Raw genomic sequence first — 23375 nt, 5'->3', positions numbered from 1 at the left:
ACAGGCCCCATGAGATGAGAGCAGGGCCAACATCTTTCATCCCTTTATCTCCATCCGCGAGATGGAGCGCTCGTAGTTGGTCTGTGCACTGAAGGCAGAGGTCAGTGCTAGGAGCACTTAACAAACTTCTTGGTGCTTGTTTTACTCCTGAAGAAAACAGAAACCTAAGAGGGGATGAAGCTCGGCCTGGCACAGGGACTTCCAGCTTCCCTTAAGAAACAAACATGTGGCCACATGCGGTCATAATCAGCTGCTGGGGCTGACAGGGACCATCTTTCTAGCTGGGACCAGAACTCTCCAGTTTGCCCTAGCTGCCACCACCTTCTACTGCCTCTCCTGACACCAAGGCTCAACGGTGGCTACGAGGCCATCACACACGGGAGCCCTCTATGTCCTGGAGTCTGGCTCCCTGAACTTCTGCAGGCCGAAGCCACTCCTGCTGCCTTCCACACACAGACAGAAGGGAAATCGTCCACGTAGAAGTCGGTCCCTCATTCCCTCCCTCTCCCCACTCCCTAGGCTTCACCCAGCTGAGCTCTCCCTGGGGTCCCAGGCCCAGATGAGGGAGGGGACTTCCTCTAGCTCCCCAGCACCTCCTGGTACCTGTATCGCAGCCCAAGCCTCCTCAAGACTCCCTGTGACATCCTGAGATCCTTGGCCTCACTTACCTTGGCAGGAGTTGCTGGTCTAGCCTTCTGTGGGGCTGGTGTGTCCACTCGTGCTGTGGAGGCCTCGGCAGAAACAGGAGTGCCCGGGACACCTTTCATCAGGGAGGCCTTGGCTGGGGGGAGCTTTACAGCAGGTTTCACCTAAAGAGACACAGAGGACAGCGGCTGGGGTAAGGGTCCAGGAGTCATGGCTTTCATCTGGTCTTCCTTCCTCACCTGGCCCTGAACCCAAGTCCTGCGCGAGGAGTGGGCGGCGACGGCTCAGAGGCCTGGTGTCGTAGCGGCTTCCTCATTAGGCCTCACCTGGGCCGGCGCCTCCTCCTCGCTGTCCGCCGCCTCCTCACTGCTGCTCTCCGAGGCCTCCTCCGGCTTCCCAGCCCGGGGGGCTGTGGCTTCTGTCTTCTCGGGAGGGGCTGCTGCAGCCCCTTTCCTGGAGAACCCCTTGCCGGGGGCTGAGGCAGTTCTGACCTGGGGGGTCTTCCCTGAGGGCTTCACCGGGAGTGAGAGCAACAGAATTAGGGGAGAGAGCCACAGGGACCACAAGAGCTGCTCTCCACTCTCCCCGGGGCCTCACCTGAGTGGGGGCCTCCCCGTCACTGTCCGACTCCTCCTCGCTGCTCTCCGAGTCCTCCGGTGGGCTCTTGACTGGCCCCGGCTGGGCCTGCGCTGCAGTGGCCACGGCCTTCCCCACAGCTGGCACGGCCCCCCGGCCCCTCACCGAGACGGCACTGCTCTGGGGGGCTCTCGCTGGCGGCTTTACCTGAATGTGAGAAGGTAGCAGCATTAGGGAAGGAAGCAGACAGCACGGTTCCATTTAGGTTAAGCCCACCCACGGTGTGACTGTGCGGAAGTCTCTCCTGCCTGTGCCGGGCCCTGGCTAGGCTGAACCAGCTGCGTGCTCCTCCCGAGCTCCACCCCCCTCCGGCTCCTGGGCTTCTGGTCCCACTTGCCTTGGCCGGGGACTCCTGCTTGGCTGGAGCAACGGCAGTGACCACTTTTCCCGGAGCTGATGCTGCCCCTTTGGCTGAAGCTGCTCTGGTGGGAGCTGGGCTGGCTTTGCTCTGAGGAATTTTCACTGAGGCCTTCACCTGGAAGGAGAAACAGGAATTATGGAAGGGAGAAGGTGAGATGCAGCAGAGTGGTTAGCCAAGAACGCCGGTTCTGGAGTCAGCTGCCTGAGTGTGGATTCTTGCTCGTCCATTTAATAGCTGTGTGAACCTGGGCAATTCACTGACCTCTGTGGCCTCAGTTTCCTTCTCTGTAAAATGGGGCTAACAACAAGGCTCACCCACAGGGTTATCACGAGGATTAAATGGGAAAGTCACAGTGTTTAGCATGGTGCCTGGCACATAAACTCATTTATTGTGAGCACTTTTCTTAGTGTTAGCTAAGCAGGAGCCTACCCAAGGCAGAGGTATTTTCCAGGCTCCCTTTTCAGCTAGGCAGCCATGAGTTTAACTTCTGGCTAACAGAATGGAAGTCAAGTATACAATTCAACTTTCTTACACGGGTAGAAAACATGGGTCTTCTTCCTCCCAGCTGGAAGAAATGCTGAGGTAACAGCTGGAGCTCTAGCAGCCATCTTAGCGTATGAGGCAGGAGCCAGGTACTCAGGATGGCAGAATAAGACAGAAAACCATGGCTGTTTGAGGTTTTCTTCAGTTTAATCTAATCTTAACTGATATCCAAGGGATCCCCCAAGCCCTCTCGGGGTATCCAAGCAAACACAGACCTAGATAGATGAGGGCAACAAAGAGTAAAATCTTTGACAGTGAGATTGCTGACAGGAGTGTGAAAGCAAACCGGGCTAATGTGAAGTAGAATGAGGAATCTGGCAGTGTCTCTAGGCCCCTGCCTCATTCAGAGATGCCATCTGATCAGTGACTTCCCCCATCCACACGAGACCAAGTGAAACTAAGAATCAGCATGTCAAGAAAGAAAGCCCTCTAAAGCACAGACTGTGTCTGGCTAAGGTCAAGGTGCTCATCAGCATAGAAAAGTCATCCAGAGGGGAGCAATGTCTTTTACATTCACTTAAGAAAACAGAAGACACCAGCACTAAGTTGACCTCACAAGTCTCAATACAGTATAAAATGTAACTGACTCAAGAAACAAAAAAACCTGAACAGACCAATAATAATTTTCAAAATTGATTTAGTAATTAAAAATCTTCTTCCACACACAAAAAATCCAGGCCCAGGTGTCTTTTTTTGGTGAATTCTATTAAGGAAGAAATAATACCAATCCAACATAAACTCTCAGAAAACAAAGGAGAGAATACTACCAAACCCATTTCAGGAGGCCAGTATCACCCGGATACCAAACCCAGGCCAAGACGTTACACAAAAACTACAGACTAATACTCCTGGTGGATATAGACACAAAGACCTTAGCAAACCAAATCCAGCAACAAAGAAAAGGGAGCATGACCAAGTGGGATTTATTGCAAGAATGAAAGGTTGATTTAATACCTGAAAATCAACTAAGTGCAATATAGTGCATTAACAGAACAGGAAAAAAACAGTAAGATCACTTCAACCGAAAAACGCATTTGACAAAAATTCAACTCCAACTCATAATAAAAACTCAACAACCTAAGAACAGAAAAGAACTTCCTTGGGGTACCCGGCTGGCTCAGTCAGTGGAGCATGTGACTCCTGAACCTATGGTTGTGAGTTCAAGACCCACATTGGGTGTAGAGCTTACTTAAAAATAAAATCTTAACAAAAACAAAAACTTCCTCATACTGATAAAGGGCATCTTTTAAAAACTTAGAGCTAAAATCATACTAAACAGTGAAAGACTGAACACTATACCCTAAATGAGAAAACAAGGCAAGGGTGTCTGTTCTCACCACTGCTACTCAACATTGTACTGGAGGACCTAGCCAGGGCTGTAAAGCAAGAAAAAGAAATAAACGCCATCTAGATTGAAGAGGAAAAAGTAAAACTGTCCTTATTCACAGACAACATGGTTTGTATATAGAAAATCCCAAGGAATCTACAAAAGCCAGGAAAACAGGTAAGCAAATGTAATGTCGTAAGATGTAAGGTCAACAGGGACGCCTGGGTGGCTCAGCTGGTTAAGTGCCTGCCTTCAGCTCAGGTCATGATCCCAGGGTCCTGGGATTGAGTCCCGCATTGGACTCCCTGCTCAGTGGGGAGCCTGCTTCTCCCTCTGCCTGCCTCCCCACTGCTTGTGGTCTCTGACAAATAAATAAAATCTTAAAAAAAAAAAAAAAAAAGTACGGTCAACATACAACACAAGGTCAGGCCCGAAAGGCACCGTACCACTTATTCAGCCAATCGTGACACGCTGACTGACCATCTCTCCCATCCCTCTCACACAAGGGCTCTCTTCCTATGGCATTGCAATGGAGAATCACCTCCTTCTCAGGCTCCGGCACATCTGGTTTTCCAGAACCAGTCCTGTCTTTGTTCCTTTGTTTTGAACCTCAGCTCTCACATGGATGGTTTCCTTTGAGCTGGCTGGGGTCTCTGAGCAGACCAGAGACTATCTGACTCACTTGACCCCAGCAATAATGAGCAGTGTGGGACCCACTGAGTGTGTGCAGACAGCATTTTGAGAGTGAAGCCATACAAGGATTCTCTTATTTCTTCCTCACCAGAACCTCGCAACAGAGGCTTAATTATCCTTATCCTTCAGACAAGACTCCTATCAGAGCCGCCTGTCTCGGTGGAGGCAATTCAGACCTCTTGAAGCTGGGCAAGGCCCCATCTTCTGACAGGGCATCAGGCTATAAAGCTGCTCCCCTAGAGAGGGATTAGCTGCTTTACTTTGCACCTTGGAAGAATGTAAGACCCCAGAGCATAATCATGTCTGTGGTTGGAAAAGTTTGGGCCAAGATATAGCAGAAGGATGTGTGAAAGTCAAGGCTTTTGAGGCAGACACACTGGGGCCCCGGGCCCAGCTCGGACCCTCATTGGCTGGCTGGGCTGAAGCAGGTCAGCAAACAACTCTTCTAAGCTCTAATTTCCTCCTCCAGAAAGCAAAGCAAATGAACACCCGTCTAATGGTACTGGTGGGAGGCTCAGATGGGAAGACAAATACTTAAGCCATAAAGCACAATGAAACTTTTCAGGCCAAAGTCTGGGGTGTGTCTATAGCTTACAAACGGGATAGGAGCTGCTGGGCTGGGACTCCAGCAGGGCCCACACGCAGGTCAAAACCTCACTAGGGGAATCACAGGAACCTGGGTCCCACAACGCAACAGGGAGAGGGGAAAAAAAAAATCCATAGAAAATGTGTGCTTTGGTATAGGGAAAAAAAAGAAATGACTAATTTCTGAGTGGTTATTGGGTGGGTCGGGGGAGAGTGACGATTACAAATAATAAAATTGTGAGTGAGCACAGGGCATGAGCAATCTTCACTTTTTGCAACTTAACTCTTCCAAACGGGGAGGGGACTCCTGATTCTGTTCCCCATTGGCCTGGCCCACCCTCAGGGCGGCAGATGAGCAAGCCTGCAGCGCACAGGCCCCTTGCTGGGCGTGGTAGGTGAGAGCTCGTTACATTCTCAATCCTGTGAAGGTTGATTTCCAATTTATAGAAGAGTAAAACAAAGGCCCTGGATGGAGTCCGTCACTTGCTAGGACACGGAGCTGGGACTTGAATCCAGGCGGTTTGGCTCCAAACCCCTGCCGTCTGCCCCTGCCACACCACCTCCCTCAGTGATCCCACCAAAATGCTCTGCTTGGGGCAGCTCACTCAGGCCAGGCGCTCTCCCACCCTCTGGGCCTTCACACAGGCCAGCTTCTTTGCCTGCAACACTCCACTTCCCCTGGCCGGCTCTCTCAGCCCAGTTCCTGATGCCACTCCCTCCAGGAAACCCCTACACGCTCTCACCAGCCATGCTGTTAGCCCAGCTACGCGCTCTTCTCAGCCTTAGCACACACCATGCTGGAACAACCTGGGCACACATCCATGCCCGCATCTAGACTAGGAACTCCCTGAGGGAGACCGGACAGCGCCTGGCAGATGGGGTGCTCAACAGAGCTTGTGGAAGGCATAAGGAATCCCAATGGGAGCTCAAAAGGCCGCGGGGGAGATCTTGCCGTCTCTGACAGGTGGAGGAGACGGAGTGAAAAGTGGGGAAGGAGGCTGAGTTGAGGCTGCCCTTGAGGTTTCTGCACACCCGGGGGCGGGGGAGGGGGGAGGGGAGGGCAAGAGCAGCCCAGAAAAGCCTCTCCTCAGCCCTGCCCCAGGCTCTGGTGTGGCTGGGATGGGCTGGGCCTTCCTCGGCCTCACCTGGGCTAGAGCTTCAGCCGTCTCCTCACTGTCAGAGTCCTCACTGCTCTCGGAGGAGTCTTCCTGAGCCTCAGCTTTGACCAGGGCCACTGCAGGCCCTGCCTTCCCAGGGGGTGCTGGGGCAGTCCCTTGGCCTGAGGGCCCCTTGGTGGGTGTGGAAGCAGCTTTCAGGGTGACACCTTTCCCTACAGGCTTTGCCTGGAATGACAGGGAAGAGAAGCAGGTCGCAGGTGCCCCAGGGGCCACGTGAGCACTGGCCCTGAGTCAGCTGAATAAACTTGGCCTCACCTGTCCCACGACTGGGGTAGGAGCGGGGTCCTCCTCACTCTCGGACTCCTCGCTGCTTGAAGAGTCCTCTGGCCTCTGGGTGCCCCTGGCCATAGCTGGGGATGAGGTGCAGGCTGGAGAAGTTGCTGCTCCCGCCTTCCAAGGGGCTGGTGTGCCCACTCGAACCGGGGGGACCTTGGCAGGTGCTGGGGTAATGGGAGTGCCCTTCCTTGGGGAGGCCTTGGTGAGGGGTGTTCTCACAGCCGGTTTTGCCTGAGAGGAAGCAGAAGTTAGAAGCTAGAGAAGGAGCCTGAATTCAGAGCCCCCATCTGCTCTGGGGTGGAGCCCTGCTGCCATCCTTCCCCTCTGCTCCCTGGGGAGCTGACTGGTGAGGGTGGTGAGGTCAGGCTGCAGAGCAGCCCCTCCTGGGCCCTACCTGGGCTGGAGCCACAGCTGCAGGCGCCTCCTCTTCACTGTCTGACTCCTCCTCACTGCTCTCTGAGTCATCCTTGGACCCCTCGGCCTTGCCCTGGGTGGCCACAGGCCCTGCCTTCCGAGGGGGCCCCTTAGCAGGACCTGAGGCAGCTCTGACCTGGAGGATTTTCCCGGAGGACTTTGCCTGCAGTGAGACACACAGGATCAGGGGAGGGAGTGGAGAGCATGGCTGTGTGCAGAGAGACAAACCGAGAGGGCAAGCAGTCAGTGTGTGTGTGTGGGGAGGGGGGGTGCTCCCGACACTGATGGGGAGAGAAGAGTCTTACAGGCAGGGGCCTCACCTGGGCCGGCGCCTCCCCCTCGTTGTCTGATTCCTCCTCGCTGCTGCTCTCAGAGCCCTCCTCCTGCTTCCCTACTGGGGTGGCTGCTGGCCCCACCTTCTGAGGGGGCCCCTTGACAGGACCCGAGGCAGCTCTGATCTGGGAGTTTTGCCCCACAGGCTTTGCCTGGGAGTAACAAAAGACAGGATCAGGGCAGGGGCCCACAGGGGACTGCGTGTGAGGGGAGACAGGCGGGGAGGAATGCAAATGCAGGGTGCAGGGCCCCAGGTATGGAGGGGGAAGAGAAGCCGACAGATGGGCTCTCCAAGCAGGGGCACCTGCAGCCTCACCTGAGCAGGGCTCTTGGCTGGGGGCACAGCTGCTGGGGCCTCCTCCTGGCTGTCAGACTCCTCAGTGCTCCTCTCTGGGTCTTCTTCCCCCTTCCCCTTCCCCACCTGGGAGGCTGCAGGCCCTGCCTTGCCAGGCGGCACTGGAGGAGCCCCTTTCCTAGGGGACTCCTTGGCAGAAGCTGAGGCAGCTTTGACCTGGGGGGTCTTCCCTGAAGGCTTCACCTGAAGGGAGACAAATGGAATCAGGGAAGGGAGCCCAGAGAGTGGACATGAGGAGGAGACACAAGAGACCGGACAGGGCAAAAGACATCACACATACCCCAGGGGAGAAGGGGCGGGGCTCTGAGCATGTCTAGGGCTCTTGCAGAGGGCAGAACAAGTCCGCAGAAGGCCTTCAGGGGAGGGGCGAGGGCTGCACGGACTCTCCCTCCCCAGGCCTCACCTGAAGTGGCATCTTGGCAGCTGGCGCCTCCTCCTCGCTGTCGGACTCCTCCTCACTGCTGCTCTCCGAGTCCTCCTCTGGCTTCCCTGCCTTGGCCTGGGCAGCTGCAGGCCCTGCCTTCCCAGGAGGTGCTGGGGTGGGCCCTGTCCCAGGGGTCCCCTTGACAGGACCCGAGGCAGCTCTGACCTGGACAATTTTCTCTGAGGCCTTCACCTAGTAAAAGAGAAAGGGTGGTTTGTTCCTCTCCTCACCCTCTGGTAGTACCTTCAGGACAAAGCGGAGGCCTTAGTTGGGGCTCACAAGACGCCCCCGCTTCTCTCCTCACGCTCTACCTTGACTGGTGCTCAGGCCTGGCCTGTCAGCTTCTCTCTCTCACTCCTGGGGCCTTCACAGCCCTGCCCGTCTCCCTAGGTCACCACTGCCTCCTCCTCTGGGTCTGAGACAGACGCCAGTTCCTTTGGCAGTCCTCCCTGAGGCCCCTGCACTGCTCCCAAAGTTGCCCGTACACAGGGGTCAGGGCCTCCCTCGGCCAGGCTCCCCTGCTGGGAGAGCTCTGTGAGCACAGGCACCAAGTCTGGCTTGGCCCACTTCCGCGCCCTCTGTGTGGCAGGTCCTCGATGTCTCTGTAAGGCCTTCCCTGAGGACTCTATGTCAATTGCGATTCCTACAGCCCAGCCCACCTGACCTTCCTCTTTAACACCCAGCAAAGTGAACCTTACTTACTGCCTCTCCCCTGATCATCCAGACCTGGGCCTAACCTGGCCAGCTCAGGGCTGCGGGGCCTTTTCCCACCACTATCTGATGCTTTCCTCCTCCCGGCTCTCCGGCCCCAACAGCCTCCCAGCCCCACTGCTTTCCCTTCAGATGTGCCCAGAGCCCTGGCCACTTGCCCAGGGGAGGGGATCCCAGCAGATGGAAGTTAACAGGATTCCTGTTAGCTAACAAACCATGATTTGGCCCGAGAAGCCAGACAACCAGGCAATTAAAACTTAAGTCCCTTCACAATAGGGCCAGCTGGCCACATCCCATTCACTAGACAAGGAAGCTGAGGTAAAGGGGTGTTACTGACAGAGTGGGGTGCAGGACCATCCTGTAGGAAGCAGCCCTTCTAGGCTGCTGGTTGGGCAGAAAGGGCAATTTCCACAGGTGGCTGACGCAAGCCCAACTGTCCTTGCCCTTCAATTTTCACACCTCCACCTCCTGCTCCCCAAACCCTAAGGTGAGTCTTATCTGGCAGAGGAGGTGCTCATCATGTAGCCATTCGGCCAGCCTCTGCTGGCCATGGAAGACTCCCTGGCTGCTGGGGGATGCGGGACGCTGAGGGGTAGTCCGCCCCCAGGACTCACCTGGTGGGGTGGTTCCGCAGGGGCCCCCTCCTCACTCTCAGACTCCTCTTCACTGCTTTCTGAGTCCTCTTCCGGCTCCTTGGCCTTGCTGGCTGGGGTCAGAGCACCGCCTCTGACTTGGGGTGTCACATCCCCTGCCTTCCCAGAGGTTGGGGCTGCCCCTCTCCCGAGAGAGTCCTTGGCAGGGGCTGGTGAGGCTTTGACCTGGGGCGGTTTTACTGAAGGTTTCATCTGGAACAAGAAAATGCGATTAGGGAAAAACTAATCATCTTTGCCTCTGAGGGGTAGGAGAGGCTTTATGGTTTATAAAGTCCTTTCCTTGTATCATCTGATTCTCAAATCCCCGAGACAGATGCTATCTTTACACTCATTTTCCAGAAAAGGACAAGAAGTTCAGGGAGGTTAAGTCATTCAAGACCATATGAAGGGCAAAGTCATGACTAGAACCCATGTCTGTGTGGCCTTGGGGGCAGAACCCTCAAACACTATACTCCTCTGCCACCTGGAGGCTCACCCTGTCCGCCCCTTCGACTACAGTATCTGATCGTGGTGGCCATCCCAAGGGCCAGGAGGCCAGGATTAGAACTCCAGTCTCACCACTGGCTTGTTCGGGCACATTCCTCTCCTCTATGGGCTCTTTCTTAGACTTCTAAAACTCTGACATTTCCAAGGCAGGCAGTGCCCTACCTCCACCTCCGTCATCAGATTTCACCTGACCCTGGGTTCCCGGGACAGCCATCTCCTCAATCACAAACTCCTCACTACTGTTAGGGCCCTGTGCTGGCCTCTGGCCCACTGAAGCTGTGTGTCTGACTGCTGGCTTTCCGGGGCGCCCTGATGGCTGTAGCCAGGTGAGGATGGGATGTGGGGAGTGGCCCTCGGCCAGGCCTGGGGTAGACAGGAGGTTACTGGGTGAGGCAGGAAGCAAGGGAGAAGTACTCTGGGCACCAGATCAACCCTCCCGCCCCGACTCCTGCTGGTTCTCCCTCCACAGGCCCTTTCTAGTAGGCGCCCTGGCGCCTGCCACCAGCCTCACTCCGCCAGCTTCAACGGTCTTGCTACTTTCCCTCTGCCCTGTCCTCCAACCCAGGCTACGACCAGCAACCTTTCTCCATCATAAATCAGGCCACCTTACCTCCATGCCGAAAACTTTGAGATGGCTTCTCACAGAGCCTAGAGTACAACCCAAACTCCTGCTGGCCCTCATGGTCTGGCAGCAGAATGGGGCCCCTGCCTACCTCTGACCCTTTTTCTGTAACTTGCACCTCGTCTACGGCGCCACATCCTTGTTGCTGCCCCTCGGGGCTCTCTACATTTCCCCTAGCAACCTTCAGCACTGCAGTCAAACTTCTGAGGACCCCTCCACGTCCCCACGGCAGCAGGAATCATGCACTCCTGCCTACCACTATATTCCCAAGGCCCAGGTGCCCCATAAAGAAAGACTCCCTGGTCACAGCTCAGAGAAGAGCTAAGGCCACAGACTAACACCTGACCATCTGACCATCTCTGATCACGTGCCCAGAGCCCCTCACCCATCTCACCTGACCACACCACGGGACGGCCACCCTCCTGCCCCTGGGCCTTGGCTCGTGCAGCTCTTCCTGCTTAAACACTTTCCCCCACATCCCTTCCTGGGGAGTCCCCTGTGTGTCGAGGCCCTGCTCCAGTGCCACCTCTCCCAGGAAGGCTCCCCTTGTCCTACAGACAGGTTGGCGTCTCTCCCCGCCAACCCGAAACCTCTCTCATGCCCAAGGTGCGATGAGCAGCACCTGGCTCCCCTCCCCAGGCCTCGGCCTTTCCAGCTCCCAGTCCCCCTGAAACACTGGCTGAACTGACTTGGCCCCACTGGTGTGCGAAGCCCCGGCCAGGCTCTGGGAGGGCTAGAGGTTTGCAGAGGGCACCTCCTGAGGATGGTGGCCATTACCTCCACGTAGGTCTCATCGCTCGAGCTGGAGGTCTCCTCGCTGGAGCTGTCGGCCTGGTTGGCTGATGCCATTCCTGAGGGAGGAAGAGGGAGAGGACTGAGGGCCTGCCCTTCCAGACTCCCCTCCCCTCGCCAGCACTCTGCCACGCCAGCCAATGAGAGGCAGGTGCCCTGGGCTCACTTCTCGTGTGCGGAGCTTCTGCACCACCTATCCCGAAACCCCACAGCTGAGGTGCATGCCACTCGTATCCCTGCGCTGCCACACTCCTTTGGCCCTGGGAAGCGTTAGACTAGGTCCTAACACACACAAGCCAGCGTCTGATGGCTCAGAGATCTCCTTCCATCATCATCACACTGAGGCAGGCAGGCAAACGCCTATTTGACATGAGAAACTGAGGCAAACCCAGGCCTCTCACTTTAGCCTCAGCCTTTCCAGTGGGCCCCAGACCCACCTGAGAGCAATAAACCAGAAAATTTTCCCCCACCACCCAGGCTGCTCCAGCTCCCTTGGCAAAGCCTGACGTGTCCCTGCAGCAGACCCTCCCTCATCGAGGTGCAGAGCCCTTACTGCCATGGAGATAAACCTCTAAATTCCAGAATGTCCCAGAGCTGGATAGAGCAGTGCCCGGGGCCTGCCTCCCCAGCCCAAACTCAGGGGGCTTCGCGTCTAGAGGTCAGCACTGCTCACCAGGCTTGGCCGTGGTTCCGAGGGCCGGGACACTGCCCTCCTCCTCAGTTTCTGAGACCAGGATGGTATTTGCTGAGGGCCCTGCTGACTTCCTGGGGGACCTCCCAGACAGAAGGTGGGCCACTGCCTTTCCAGAGGCCGGATGTGGTGTGGAGTTCACCATCTGGCTGGCTTTCTTGGTCTTTGCCTACAAAGGACAGTGGTGACAGACATGCCGGGTGTGGCCTGGTGAATGTCAAGCACAGACCCCTTCCTAGCCGTGAGAGTTTGGGCAAATTCCCTCCCTCGGTCTGTTTCTTCATCTTTAAGGTGGGGCCGACAGTGGTACCTGCCCTCACAGAGGCATGGAGAAAGCCCAATTACAGTTCCTGGGACACAGGAGTTACTTGCTAAGTGGTAACGAGCGGTCAGCTGTGGTTCCTAGCACTTCTTCGCATTGCTGCCAGCGGGCCAGGCAGCTCGGGGATGCAGCTCAGCGTCCTTGTGTGTCCGATGCTGCATTATGGACTACCAGCACATGGTATTCCTCTCTAAGTGGTTTCAGTCTAGAAAATGAGCTTCGCGCTTTCAGAACCATAGGTGTCTTATTCACTGTGGTGGCCCCACTGCCTCCCACGGTGGCTGGAAAGTAACTGGATGGGTCACAAGTTGTTAGCTGAACAGGAGAATGCGGGGATGATGGGCGGAAAGAAGCTGTTACAGGTGCATACTGTGCCCAGGGGCCCAGAGCAGTGGGCACTGTTCCCACCTTACAGAAAAGGAAACTGAGGCCCAGAGAGGTGAAGGGACGTGCTAGGATCACACAGCTGGTGACAAAGGCTGACATTTGAATCCAAGTCAGTCTGTTACCCACAACCCTATCCTCCTCTGACGCAGGGGACTGTCCCCTGTAGGGCACTTCACTCCCATAGGCCACAGCTTGGAAGGTGGACCTACTCACCTTGGCTTTTTCTTTTGCGCTTGATGGCAAAACTGGCCCCGCCACTGAGGAGTTGGTAGACGCTAGTCTTGGGGCTGCAAGACAGAAACACCCGCGGGATGAGCCAGATGAGCTTTTTCTCATTAAGAACAGCCAACAGGTCTTGGCTCACCTGACAGTTCAACTGGTATGGCTGTCTGGTGCTGGCGCGAGGACCTGAGGCTGAGCCCAGACTTGTGGAAAAGAGCTCCGCGGTGCAGGAGCCCCAGCCAGAAGGAGCAAGAGGGCAGGGAGACGTGAAAGCCACCGGTCCGAGTCCCCCAGGGAGTCCCGACTCCCTGCTGGCATGAGAAACTGGTGGTCCCAGAGAAAAGGGCTGGCTCACAGGCATGCTGCATACCTTGGTGGCCCGGCCCAACTTCAGGGTGGGCCAGCCTGACAGGTGACCACACTACAGCCCGAGAGTCACGCAGCAGGACGGGGGCAATGGTCAGCCAGCCTGCCCCCAGGGCCACAGAGAAAGCTGCTTGGGATTTCAACGGTTTCTAGCAGAAAGGCAGCTGAACCATGGGCCCGGGAACTGGTCAGATGTTGAGACTCACAGATTCCTGGTGCTCTTACACCAGGAGACTGTCTCCCCAGATCTCAGACAGGACAAGATTTCTAGGGTGTGCTGTGAATTAGAGAGGACACTCTGGAGATGAAAGCATTGGTCTAATTCCCTTCCTGGCATTTAACTCCATCTCCCTCTCTTTTTAATTTTAGATACGTTTGTAAGTGGAGAGGAAGTACAGCGAACCACACAGCCCCAACCATTAGCAACTTGTGGCCAATGTGATGTCACCCAGCCTTTCTGGTATCAAGTATGATTCTGAAGAGAATGCCAGACATTGTACCACACTGCCCACAAATATTTCCATATGCTTCTCTCAACGGGGACTCAATTATGATTCTGTTATCACCGGAAAAATTCATAAAGTATCACTAAATAAAAATCCATTAATATAAAAAAAAAAATCCATTAATATCAAATATCAGTCACTATGAAACTGACCAATTTTTGTGTTACAAAGTATGTAGATATGGATGTGTGCACGTATGGACGGCTGTCTGTAGGACTAGATGCAAAGGGGAGAGCTGTAAAGCTACCCACCAGGATACATTTAGGGGGGAAAACGGAACCAGGATAGGAGAACAGAAAACCTCTCATTTTTCTTCCACATGCTTCTGTATGGTTCAAAGTGAACTTGTTTTGCAACTGTAATTTTAAAAGATTAAGAAAGATATAAGATATATATTCAATATGATCTTGAATATTTTTGAAAACAGGCTCAGGAAAAATAAATGGAAGAATAATTTGCCAAATGGTAGGTGGCAAGAGTATGGGTAATTTTTTTCCTGCCTTTTTAACCAGTCATTTTCATATATCCTATAATGAACAGTCCACAGTGAATCCCAGATTTCTTTGACAATTGGAAAATATACCTAAAATTAAGGAATTAGCTTCTACGTAAGCAAAACCCAATTACCTTGCAGCGAAAAACGACGATTCCTCTGTGGAGTTATAGCTGTATTGGTTAAAGCATGAACTGTCCTGAGGACTTGGGGAGAAGGGGCTGGGCAGGCCTCACGGGGTCACCCCTGCAAGAGCTCTGAAAGCAGAGCGCCCAGGACAGCCTCCCCAAGCCACCTCGTACTCTTCCAGAACAACAGAAAGCACAGCCCCTCTCCCACAGCCCACAGGCCACACAGAAGGGGTGCCCACCAGCTGCCCTCTGAGATCTTTCCAGCAGTTCTTCTACAAGTGTGGGCTTCTTTCCATCTTTATCAGAATCCCTGGGGGCTTGTACCAACGTAGCCACTGTACCCCAAATCAGGCTGTAAGGGCCCAGCTCAGTTTTTGCTCACCACTGGATTCCCAGTCCCCGGCACACAATGTTTGGCACGAGAAAGGCCACAACTAAATATTGCAAGAGGTACGTGAGATGCTTCCAATTTTCTCTCTAAAAGGTCCTGGTCTTCCCAGGACTCACTGGAGGAGAAGCTGGAGGGGGGCTCTCCCCCAGAACAACCCAATATCCAAAAGCCTGCTCCCCAAAGCTGCAGGGCCCTGGGCTGAGCCCCTACAAACACACCGATGGAAGCTCCCCCAGCGTGCAGGACTCTTACTGGCTTTGGTGGCTTCAGCTTCTGCCTCGTCCTCTTCCTCTTCTGAGCTCTCAGAGCTGCTGATGGGGTCTGACACTCGGGTCTTCTTAGCCTGCAGCGCCGCATCCTCCTCTGCCTTCCGCTTCTGACCAACCTCTGAGGTTCTGCAGGACAAGGGTGACTGGCTATACCAACCAGGTGACAAGGACACCTCCAGGAGATTTGAAAAGAAAGACATGCCCCCCACGCACCCCCTAAGGAAATGTGCATAGAGAGTTTGAGAACATGGTGTAATACACTTGTATTCTGCATCTTCACACATTTCGTAAACTATTAGTCTTCAAAATAGTCAGGAAGGGTCAATAACATTATATAACAATGGCCAACAATCACTGAGTGGGATGAGCCAGCACCTGTAGGCCGTTCATAGAACCATCCAGGCTCCCCCTCCTCCAGAACTTGCAGCACCTGCACTACCCTCTTTCTGGAAGACCCTGCTCAGGTCCTTCCTGTGCTTCAGGACTCAGCGCCAATACAGACTCCTCAAAGGCCCTGCCTGATCGTGCTCCACCCCCGCCAGTCTCTGCCCTGCCATCCTGTTTCATTTTCTTCAGAGCACTTTTCTCTCTTCTGCTATTCTACTTACTTCCTGCCTGACTCCCCAACTACGTAGTCAAACCCCAGGGGGTGGGGGGGGGCTGGCAGGAACCTCTGCTGGCTCACTAAGTATCTTCAGCATGTAGCTTACATCTCAAAAAATGAACAACTAAGTGACTTGCTTAGGGTCAGAGAGCAGGAGGTTTGGAAGTCTGCGGCACGGGCAGGACAAGAACCCATATGGCTGAGTCCCTGGAATGTGCAAGGACCATCTCCCCTGACCTCACCCTCCCACCCCGACAGAGTCACTGTCTATGCCCCGTGTTCTCCAGCTGGGCTAGACGTGCTCTGCCAGTTTGTGGTCCCTTGTTCCCAGGAAGGCCACTTGTTGGGACTCCCCTGAGGTTTCATTTATTACACTTCTCAATTCATTCTGCCCCTTTCACCCCAACAGAATCTAAGTTTCACAAGGGCGGGGATTTTTCTCTGGTCGGTTCCAGATATATCAAGAACAGTTCTGGCTCATAGTAGCTGCTGCTCTATAAATATGCGGGGGGGGGTGCCTCCGATGGCCAGGTTTAGCCCCTTATTTATTATTACTATACTTTACAGATGAAGACACAGACTCAAGGAAGCCAAGTTTGCCCAAGGTCATACAGCTCGTTGTGGGGTTTGAACTTTGCTGAGAACCATTAGACTAGGCTGCCTCTGGTGGGTGTGAGGTCCTCGTTGCATTCAGTACCCCTCACCCACAGAAGGGACCAGTGACAAGGAAGGGGCTCACTGAAGCAGCTCTCTAGGGAAGGAAGTGCCAGACCCCTGGGCATGCTGAAGCGGGTGAGGGAGAGGAAGTGCAGGGTGCAGGGTGTGCACTGCACTCTAACCCTACCTTACAGCAGAGGAAAGCTGAGAACTGAGAGCTGACAGGGCCTTCACAGACCTTAGCTCTCCACTGGAAGCTGGGATCTCTTCCACACCATTCTTGCCTTTGCTTACACACCTCCGATGACAGGAAACAGTAGCCTACCTCATTTTGGGTAGCTCTGATGACCAAGCGCTTATATTCAGAAGCTGAAGACTGTCTCCCTATTGCAGTACATCTGGGTCCCACTTTAGTCTCTCAGAGCCCCAGAGAACGGCCCACTCCCTTTGTCCTCAGAGATGTGCAGACATATCACCTGCCCCTTTGCCATCTCTTGTCCAACCTGGACAGTTCAGTAGTTTCTAATCACTCTTCATGGGACATGACTGCAGGTCCTTCACTCCCGTGGATGACTGTGGTCAGGCCAGTTCACGGAGAGAATGATTATCCCCTCCCTCCCTCTCACACCATTCCTCTGTTGATATGCCCTTGGATTATCCCCCCTTTCCTGTTTCTGCATGTTTCACAGACATTTCACACTCAACATGTCCTCCCCTTCCCTCCATCTCTCCCCCCAAACTGGACTTGCTTCTTGCTTCTTGCTCAGGCCCACCTTCCATGCAAGGGCACAAGCCAGGCACCTGGGAGTCAAGGAGCCCACCCCTCCAGACCATCCACAGCTCCCAGTCTCATCCCCTAATATTCCTGGAATTGACTATCTGATGCTCTACCCCCTCTGTTATTCCTGTCTCAAGCCCCATCGGCTCTTGCCTGGATGATGGTGTCCACAGCCCCAACCAGCCATGCCATCCTGCAGAGTGATCTCACCACTCTCTACTGCACCCTTTCATGGCTCCCACTGCCCTTGGGACAAAGACACAACTTCTCACCATGGACGATGAGGCCTTGCATGGGGTGGACCCTGCGAGCCGTCCAGCCTCCTCTGGCCTGTGGCTGCAGCTACGGCCTCAGCACCACAGTTCCTTCTGCCAGGCCCACTCTACCTGCCTCTCCAGACCTATTGCCTAGTTCTCTCCCCCACTCCCTGCAGCCCTTATACCAAAGGTCACCACAGGGAAACCCCTCCTAAACCCCCAAATGAGGCCCAGCTAACCCGTTTATGGGGTTTTGGCACCAGGTCCTTTTTCATAATTGTTACTACCATTTTAATTTTACACTTATTTGTTTCATTCTTTGAGGCATGCTTACCTCCCTGACTCCAATGTCAGCTCCGGGAAAGAAGGAACCATGTCTGTCTCACTCATGACAGTTATCTCCATGCTTAGAATAGGACCTGGCATTTAGCGGGTAGGTACTCAATAAATGTTTGTTGACTGAATGAGTAACAAGCTGCTGAGAAGCTTTCAAGTGGTCCTTGAAAGCACTGATCTCAGCTTTCAGCGTTCTGTCTCACTATCAGACACCCATACCTGTGACCTGGCTTCTCGGGGGCAATGCCAGTGTCCACAGTGGGCTATGCAGACAGATCGCAGATCAGATTAGAATCCTAGCTTATTTCAAGCTGATGGGTTGGGGTGTCCCTACTCCACTCTTTCAGCCCCATCAGACTTACTGTTGCCAGTGAGTATAGATGTCCATAAGGGTTACAGGCTGAGTCAGGAAACTTTTCTGCAGAGAAGTAAAGAGAAAGCAGCAATTAACCCCCCAGCACAATATGGATCCTCCTTGGGCCCAACTCTCCAAGACCTCACAGGAGACTTTTTGCTCTGGAAAATATGTCTGCTTGGCCCTGTCTGTACCACTCAAACCTTCCAGAGACAAGCAGAGCAAGTACTTGCAGCTAAAAACTTTCTTTTTAATTTTTTTTTTTTTAAAGATTTTATTTATTTGCGAGAGAGAATGAGAGACAGAGAGCATGAGAGGGAGGAGGGTCAGAGGGAGAAGCAGACTCCCCGCTGAGCAGGGAGCCCGATGTGGGACTCGATCCCGGGACTCCAGGATCATGACCTGAGCCGAAGGCAGTCACTTAACCAACTGAGCCACCCAGGCGCCCCGCAGCTAAAAACTTTTAAGACAACATGTTAGTGAGAGGTACCTTTGAGATACTGGAGTTAGAATGTTCCAGGCTAGCATTTATCCAGCAGCCCCCAACCTCCCTTGCACTCTCCATGCTTAGAGGCCACAAGACAGAGTTTTTTCCACCCCTGACCTTCCAAAGTCTTTGAAAGGCCAGGTGGGTCAATCTTCTCAGGGCAGTACGAACCACAGCCCAGACACCCAAGGCGTCCAGGTGGCATGACCGCGGTCCACTCATTCGCTGGGAAGAGACTAGAACCAAATGGGCCGGTCCCTTGATAGAAGCAGAGGGAACTGGGTGGAATCCAGCCCTTTGGAGCCAAGGCCAGATGGCCCACTCTGTAAATGTCAAGAACCCAGGGTGTCAAGTGCCCCAGGGAGATCAAGTTAGCAATGTGAGGTGAGGGCAGAATCAGGGATCCGGGCAGAATGGCCAAGAGGCTGCATGTGGAGTCAGGCACAGCTCCTCTGTTAACTGGCTGAGCTAATCTCTTCACCTCTTCAAACTTCAGGCTCTTCTTTATAACACAGGGATAAGAGCAGCACCCACCTAGCAGGATGCTATCAGGCCTGAACAAGATACTCTAGTCAGTGCCCAGCACATGAGCTGATAACACAGACTCCAATTGTCGGTTTCACTCTGCTCTGCCCCAGGCACACTTGCTTCCTCACTGGCCCTCAAAAGTGCTGCTTTTCTTTCTGCCTGGAATGCTCTCTCCTGCTAACTACATAGCTCATTCCCTTACTTCCTTAAGGTCTCTGCCTTCTCAGAGGTGAAATGTCAGGTGAAATGTCACCTTCTCAGTGGGGCTTCCTGATCACCCTATTTATAACTGAACCCTGATATTCTTTATCCTCCTTGCCTGCCTTACTTTTATAGCTAACACCTATGATCACCTAACACACTACATCATTAACCTTTTCTTTTTTTTTTTTTAAATATTTGTCATCTGTCTGCTCCTGCTACACTGTATGCTCCATGAGGCCAAAATACTTTGGCCTAGACAAATGCCCCAGTGAAGATGGGTACTGTCTCTTACCCCACTTACCCGTTAAGTGACCTAAATGGAGTAAGAAGGCAATCAAGGTCCAGAGAGGGTTGAGAAAAACTAGGATAATGTCTTAGGGCCCATCACCCTTCAGGGAGATCCTGGGAGCAAGCATCAGGACCAGAGCCTACACCACAGCCAAAGGGGTGACTAATCAGGTCAATATCCACTTTGCCAGCTTTAAACCCTCCAGTGGCTTACCACTGCTCTTCAAATAAAGCCCAAACTAACTACAGTAGGGCTCTAGCTAGCTCCCTACCTACTGTCACCCTGTACTCCACGCTTCAGCCACAGTGGACTTCCCAGAGGCCAGTACAAATGCAACAAGTTCCCTCCCACCACAGAGCATTTGCACCTCTGCCTGGAATATCCACTTTCCTTCTCTCAGGTCTCAAATCAACATCCACTTCGCGGGGAAAGCAGTCCTGGATATCCCTGACATGGGCAATTTGCCATTCTGTCTTATCACCCTATGTCTCTCATTCTTGGCACCTAATGTGTTAGGTGTACAGTTACTTTTGTGATTCTTTGCTTTATGTCCACTTCCCCTACTAGATTTAGAATGTAAACCCTAGGAGGGCTGGGGGACCGTGCTCAACATTCTATCACCAGCACCCTGAGCGCCAGAGTTGAGTGCTGAAAAAAATGAAGTAAGCAATGACTCCACCACAAGCTCGCAATCCAAAGCTGTCTGACCCACTAGGGGAGGGATGAGGGCCGGAGCTTCACCTCAAGTAAGGGGCCACAAGCCCCTTCCCTCGGCGCTCTTTCGCCTCCTCACGCTTCCCGGGGTCTGGTCGCAATTCACCCCTCAGACTCTCAGCAACCCTCTCGCCCTCCGCGGCCGCGCTGAGCCACGTGGCCCGAGACTTCGGAAAGTTTAAACCGCCACTACCAGGAAGGGGGTGGAGGTAAGGAGCGCGGAAATTACAAAGCCCTGCGCGTCGGATCTCACATCCCGGCCCGCCCACTGCACAGCTGGGGAAACTGAGGCCCAGAAGGACAGGGAGCCGCAGGGGGCAGAGGCTGCGGCTCCTTCACTACCCCTGGCCGCCTCCCGGGGCACCGCAGGGTCCGGCTCCGGGCGCCCGCCAGGCCGCTAAGGGAGGGGGCGCAGGTAGTCGCTCTCCAAATCTTGCACGCGGCCCTAGTACACGGCTCGCGCACGCTTACCTGGCCACTCTGCTCCTTCACTTCCCGCGCCGCGCGCACATAGCCCGCCTTTAACAGATGCTGGTAGATCAAGGGAAGCAACTCCCGGCGCTTCCTGGCCTCGGCCATGCCGGCGAAACCCGGCCCGTCCGCTCACCTGCACGCCCCCCTCAGTCCCCGCCCGCCACTTCCCTCGTGCCCTTAGACCTAGCGCGCCCCACTTCCGGCTCCTCTTTCGCCCCGCGCCGCGCGGTGCGCCGGGAAATGTAGTCTTATTTCCTGGAGTGGCCGGCCCCGCCCCGGCGGGTGAAAGGGGCGGAGGCTTGGAGGATAACGAGGCCTCCCATTGGCGGGGGAGGGCGTGGTCAGGCCTAGACACGCCTCCTGGCCTTGAGCTGAACGACTCCCTCTTAAATCCTCTAGACTTGCTCACTGCAGGCATTTGTGTTCCGTGTTCGCTGTGACGTCTGCGATAGGGTTTTACTCATCTCTGAACATCTTAATCTGCATCTCTCTCTGGTCCCGAACTTCCAGTTACCCACTCATTTATTCACTTCACAGAGTTTTTAGGACCCATGACTATTCGTCATTATTCATTCATTGCCTAAATCGTTTTTGAGCACCATACTTTAGGCTAGTGCTCACCTAGAATGGAGGGATAAAAAGATGGATAAGAAATGGTGGCTGCCCTCAAAGCTCAAGGGAGATTCGGTAACCAAGCAACTATGGTTCAATGCCTTGAGTGCATTGTCAGGGACAGGCACAGCCTATGGGAGCCAGGAGGAGGGGCACCTAACCCCAAAGAGACTTCTAATTTGAGGCTTAAAGTTGGAGCAGGAATTTCTAGGTGCAGAAGAGAGGACTGGCATTCCAGGCAGAGGGCACTGCCTGTATACAGACAGGAGAAACCATCCTGGTATAGGCTGGGAAGCCAAAACATAGAACCCGGTCTGTGCTGGTGGGCTGTAGTTGTGGGGAAGAGGGAATGAGCAAGGACACAGGAGGATGGAGAAGTAAACAGGCCTTACAGCACCCTCTCCTGCTGAGCAGAGCTTGCACTTTGTTCCAAAGGTGATAGATAATCTCTGACTGGTTTTATGTAGGAGGGTGACCCGGGTTTGTGTTTTTAAGAGATTTCTATCACCAAAATGTGGAGGATGGATTTGTGGAGAACAAAACTAGATGTGAAGCTGTTGTACTTGTTGAGGGGAGGTTGGCAGGGAGGGGATGAGGTAGGCTGGGGAATATTTGAATCAGCTCTTTTTAACTTCATGGACCCATTGAGAAACTGAAGATAGGATGAACCACCTAGACTTTGCTGTAGAAAATTTTGAATGTGTACAGACACATAACGTTTTCAAACCAATTTTAGGATGTGGATAAGCACATAACTGAACCTCCTAGAGTTAGGAACTACTGCTCCAGGAAGCAATAGGGATAGGACCAGGTGACTGAATACAGTGAGTGAGGAAGGAGGAGAGGACTCTGCATTCAGCCATTTAGTAAAATATTTATTGAGTACCTACTATTGGGATGAAGTAGTCTCCACCCCAACAGAGCTTGAAGTCTAAAGGGGGAGACACAGGCTAAACAGTCATATGAACACTTTGTTACAAACAGTGAGTCCATGCAGAGAGGAAAAGAATAGAGTTTTCTTATGGAACAGTAAACACTGTGCGGGAGTCACACAGCTGGGGCTCAAATTCTGGCTTTGCTTCTTGTTAACTAGGGAACCTTGCGTCAGTTACATAACTTCTCTGTGCCTTAGCTTCTTCATCTGTAAAATAGAGATAATTGTAAAATCTACCTTATAGGGTTGTCATGAGGAGTAACTGAGTTCTAAGCAGAAATGCTAAGAAGAGCTTCTAACAACAGAGTTGTGCCTAGATGTATGTTAGCCATTGTTGTGAAAGCATTTAACAGGAAGGAGGGATCTATCCTTTCTTGGGGGTTAGGGAAGGATTTGTTGAGAAAGTGATATTTGTGAGGAAATCTGAATGATGTGTAGGTGATGATGGGGGGGGATTCCTGGGCAGAGGGAAGAACCTGTGCAAAGGGCCTGAGGCAGAAGGTGCAGCTGAGACAAGAGGCGAGAAAAGGCCTTGGTAGGAAGGCTTAGGGGGAGAGCAGGGGGATTGGGGGAATGTGGAAGGTGGGCACAGGCAGATTCCACATTAAGGAATCTTTCTTTTCATCTTAAGCATGATAGGAAGCCACTGACAGTGTAGGCCCAAGAAGGACAGGATGATTTTTCATTTTAATGGGACCTGTGTGAATGCCTGTGGAGAGTGGAGTAGGGTGTGTGTGCGTCCATGCCAGAAGACAAGTTAGGGTTAGGAGGGCAGGCAGGCATCCAGGGAGAATATAATGGGGCAATGTTGGTAGCAGCGGAGGTGGAGAGTGGTGGAAGATTCCAGAGTTGTAAGGAAGTAAAATTGTCATAGAGATGTGTTGGAATGGAGGGCAAGGCAGAGGGAGCGTCAGGATGGACTGTGAGGTTTTGTGCAGCCTGGCAAGCAGCGACTCTCCCTGAGAAAGGGAAGCCTGCAGAGGACAGGGATGGGGGCAGAGTGGGGAGGGGAGGGTGACGAGGGGGCCATGAAAAGCTAAGTTCCACTTTAGGCAGGTGGAGCTTGAAATGCCTTTGAGACATGGAGTGCAGGTGTCGGGTAGGCACTTGGGGGCCTGGGCTTGGACCCACCCGAAGATGGGAAGTTGTCAGAAGAGAGATGATGATTGAGGCTGTGGCTGAGGGCCGGGTTGACCGGGAAGCAGAACGCAGAGGAGAGAAGGTGGCCCAGGAGGGAGCCCTGAGGCATACCCACAGGGTAGGACTGCGCAGAGGAGGATGTGCCTGGCAAGGCTGAGAAGGAGCGAACAGAGAGGTAAGAGAAAACCCAGGAG

General features: G+C 53.6%; 1 protein-coding gene across 16 annotated transcripts in view; it reads right to left on the bottom strand.

The window, feature by feature from the left end:
• The window catches only part of LOC118006819 (treacle protein-like), a 46296-nt gene extending 25620 nt beyond the window's left edge, over positions 1-20676 (bottom strand). For 9 of the 16 annotated variants that reach the window (XR_004678198.1, XR_004678197.1, XM_034999631.1 and 6 more), the window contains exons 1-17: positions 20493-20676; positions 17807-17862; positions 14796-14938; positions 12648-12721; positions 11708-11894; positions 11020-11093; positions 9096-9326; positions 7750-7962; positions 7308-7529; positions 6979-7143; positions 6639-6821; positions 6224-6475; positions 5936-6133; positions 1619-1756; positions 1243-1428; positions 972-1157; positions 669-809 (exon numbers count right to left, since the gene is read on the bottom strand). Coding sequence is in view for 14 of the 16 variants with exons in the window: in XM_034999631.1 (XP_034855522.1) it covers positions 669-809; positions 972-1157; positions 1243-1428; positions 1619-1756; positions 5936-6133; positions 6224-6475; positions 6639-6821; positions 6979-7143; positions 7308-7529; positions 7750-7962; positions 9096-9326; positions 11020-11093; positions 11708-11894; positions 12648-12721; positions 14796-14938; positions 17807-17862; positions 20493-20600 (2757 nt within the window). In the remaining 2 variants the exon portion in view is untranslated. The remainder of the gene's footprint in view (positions 1-668; positions 810-971; positions 1158-1242; positions 1429-1618; positions 1757-5935; positions 6134-6223; positions 6476-6638; positions 6822-6978; positions 7144-7307; positions 7530-7749; positions 7963-9095; positions 9327-11019; positions 11094-11707; positions 11895-12647; positions 12722-14795; positions 14939-17806; positions 17863-20492) is intronic. The other 7 variants (XM_034999629.1, XM_034999627.1, XM_034999626.1 and 4 more) reach the window with 4 other exon arrangements.
• Between the last annotated feature and the right edge of the window lie 2699 nt (positions 20677-23375).

The sequence above is a fragment of the Mirounga leonina genome, unplaced genomic scaffold (genome assembly GCF_011800145.1).
Source record: "Mirounga leonina isolate KUSES-001 unplaced genomic scaffold, KU_Mleo_1.0 Mir_99, whole genome shotgun sequence".
Taxonomy (NCBI): domain Eukaryota; kingdom Metazoa; phylum Chordata; class Mammalia; order Carnivora; family Phocidae; genus Mirounga; species Mirounga leonina.
The sequence above is the reverse complement of the archived record's forward strand: the minus strand, read 5'-3'. Positions and strand labels throughout refer to the sequence as shown.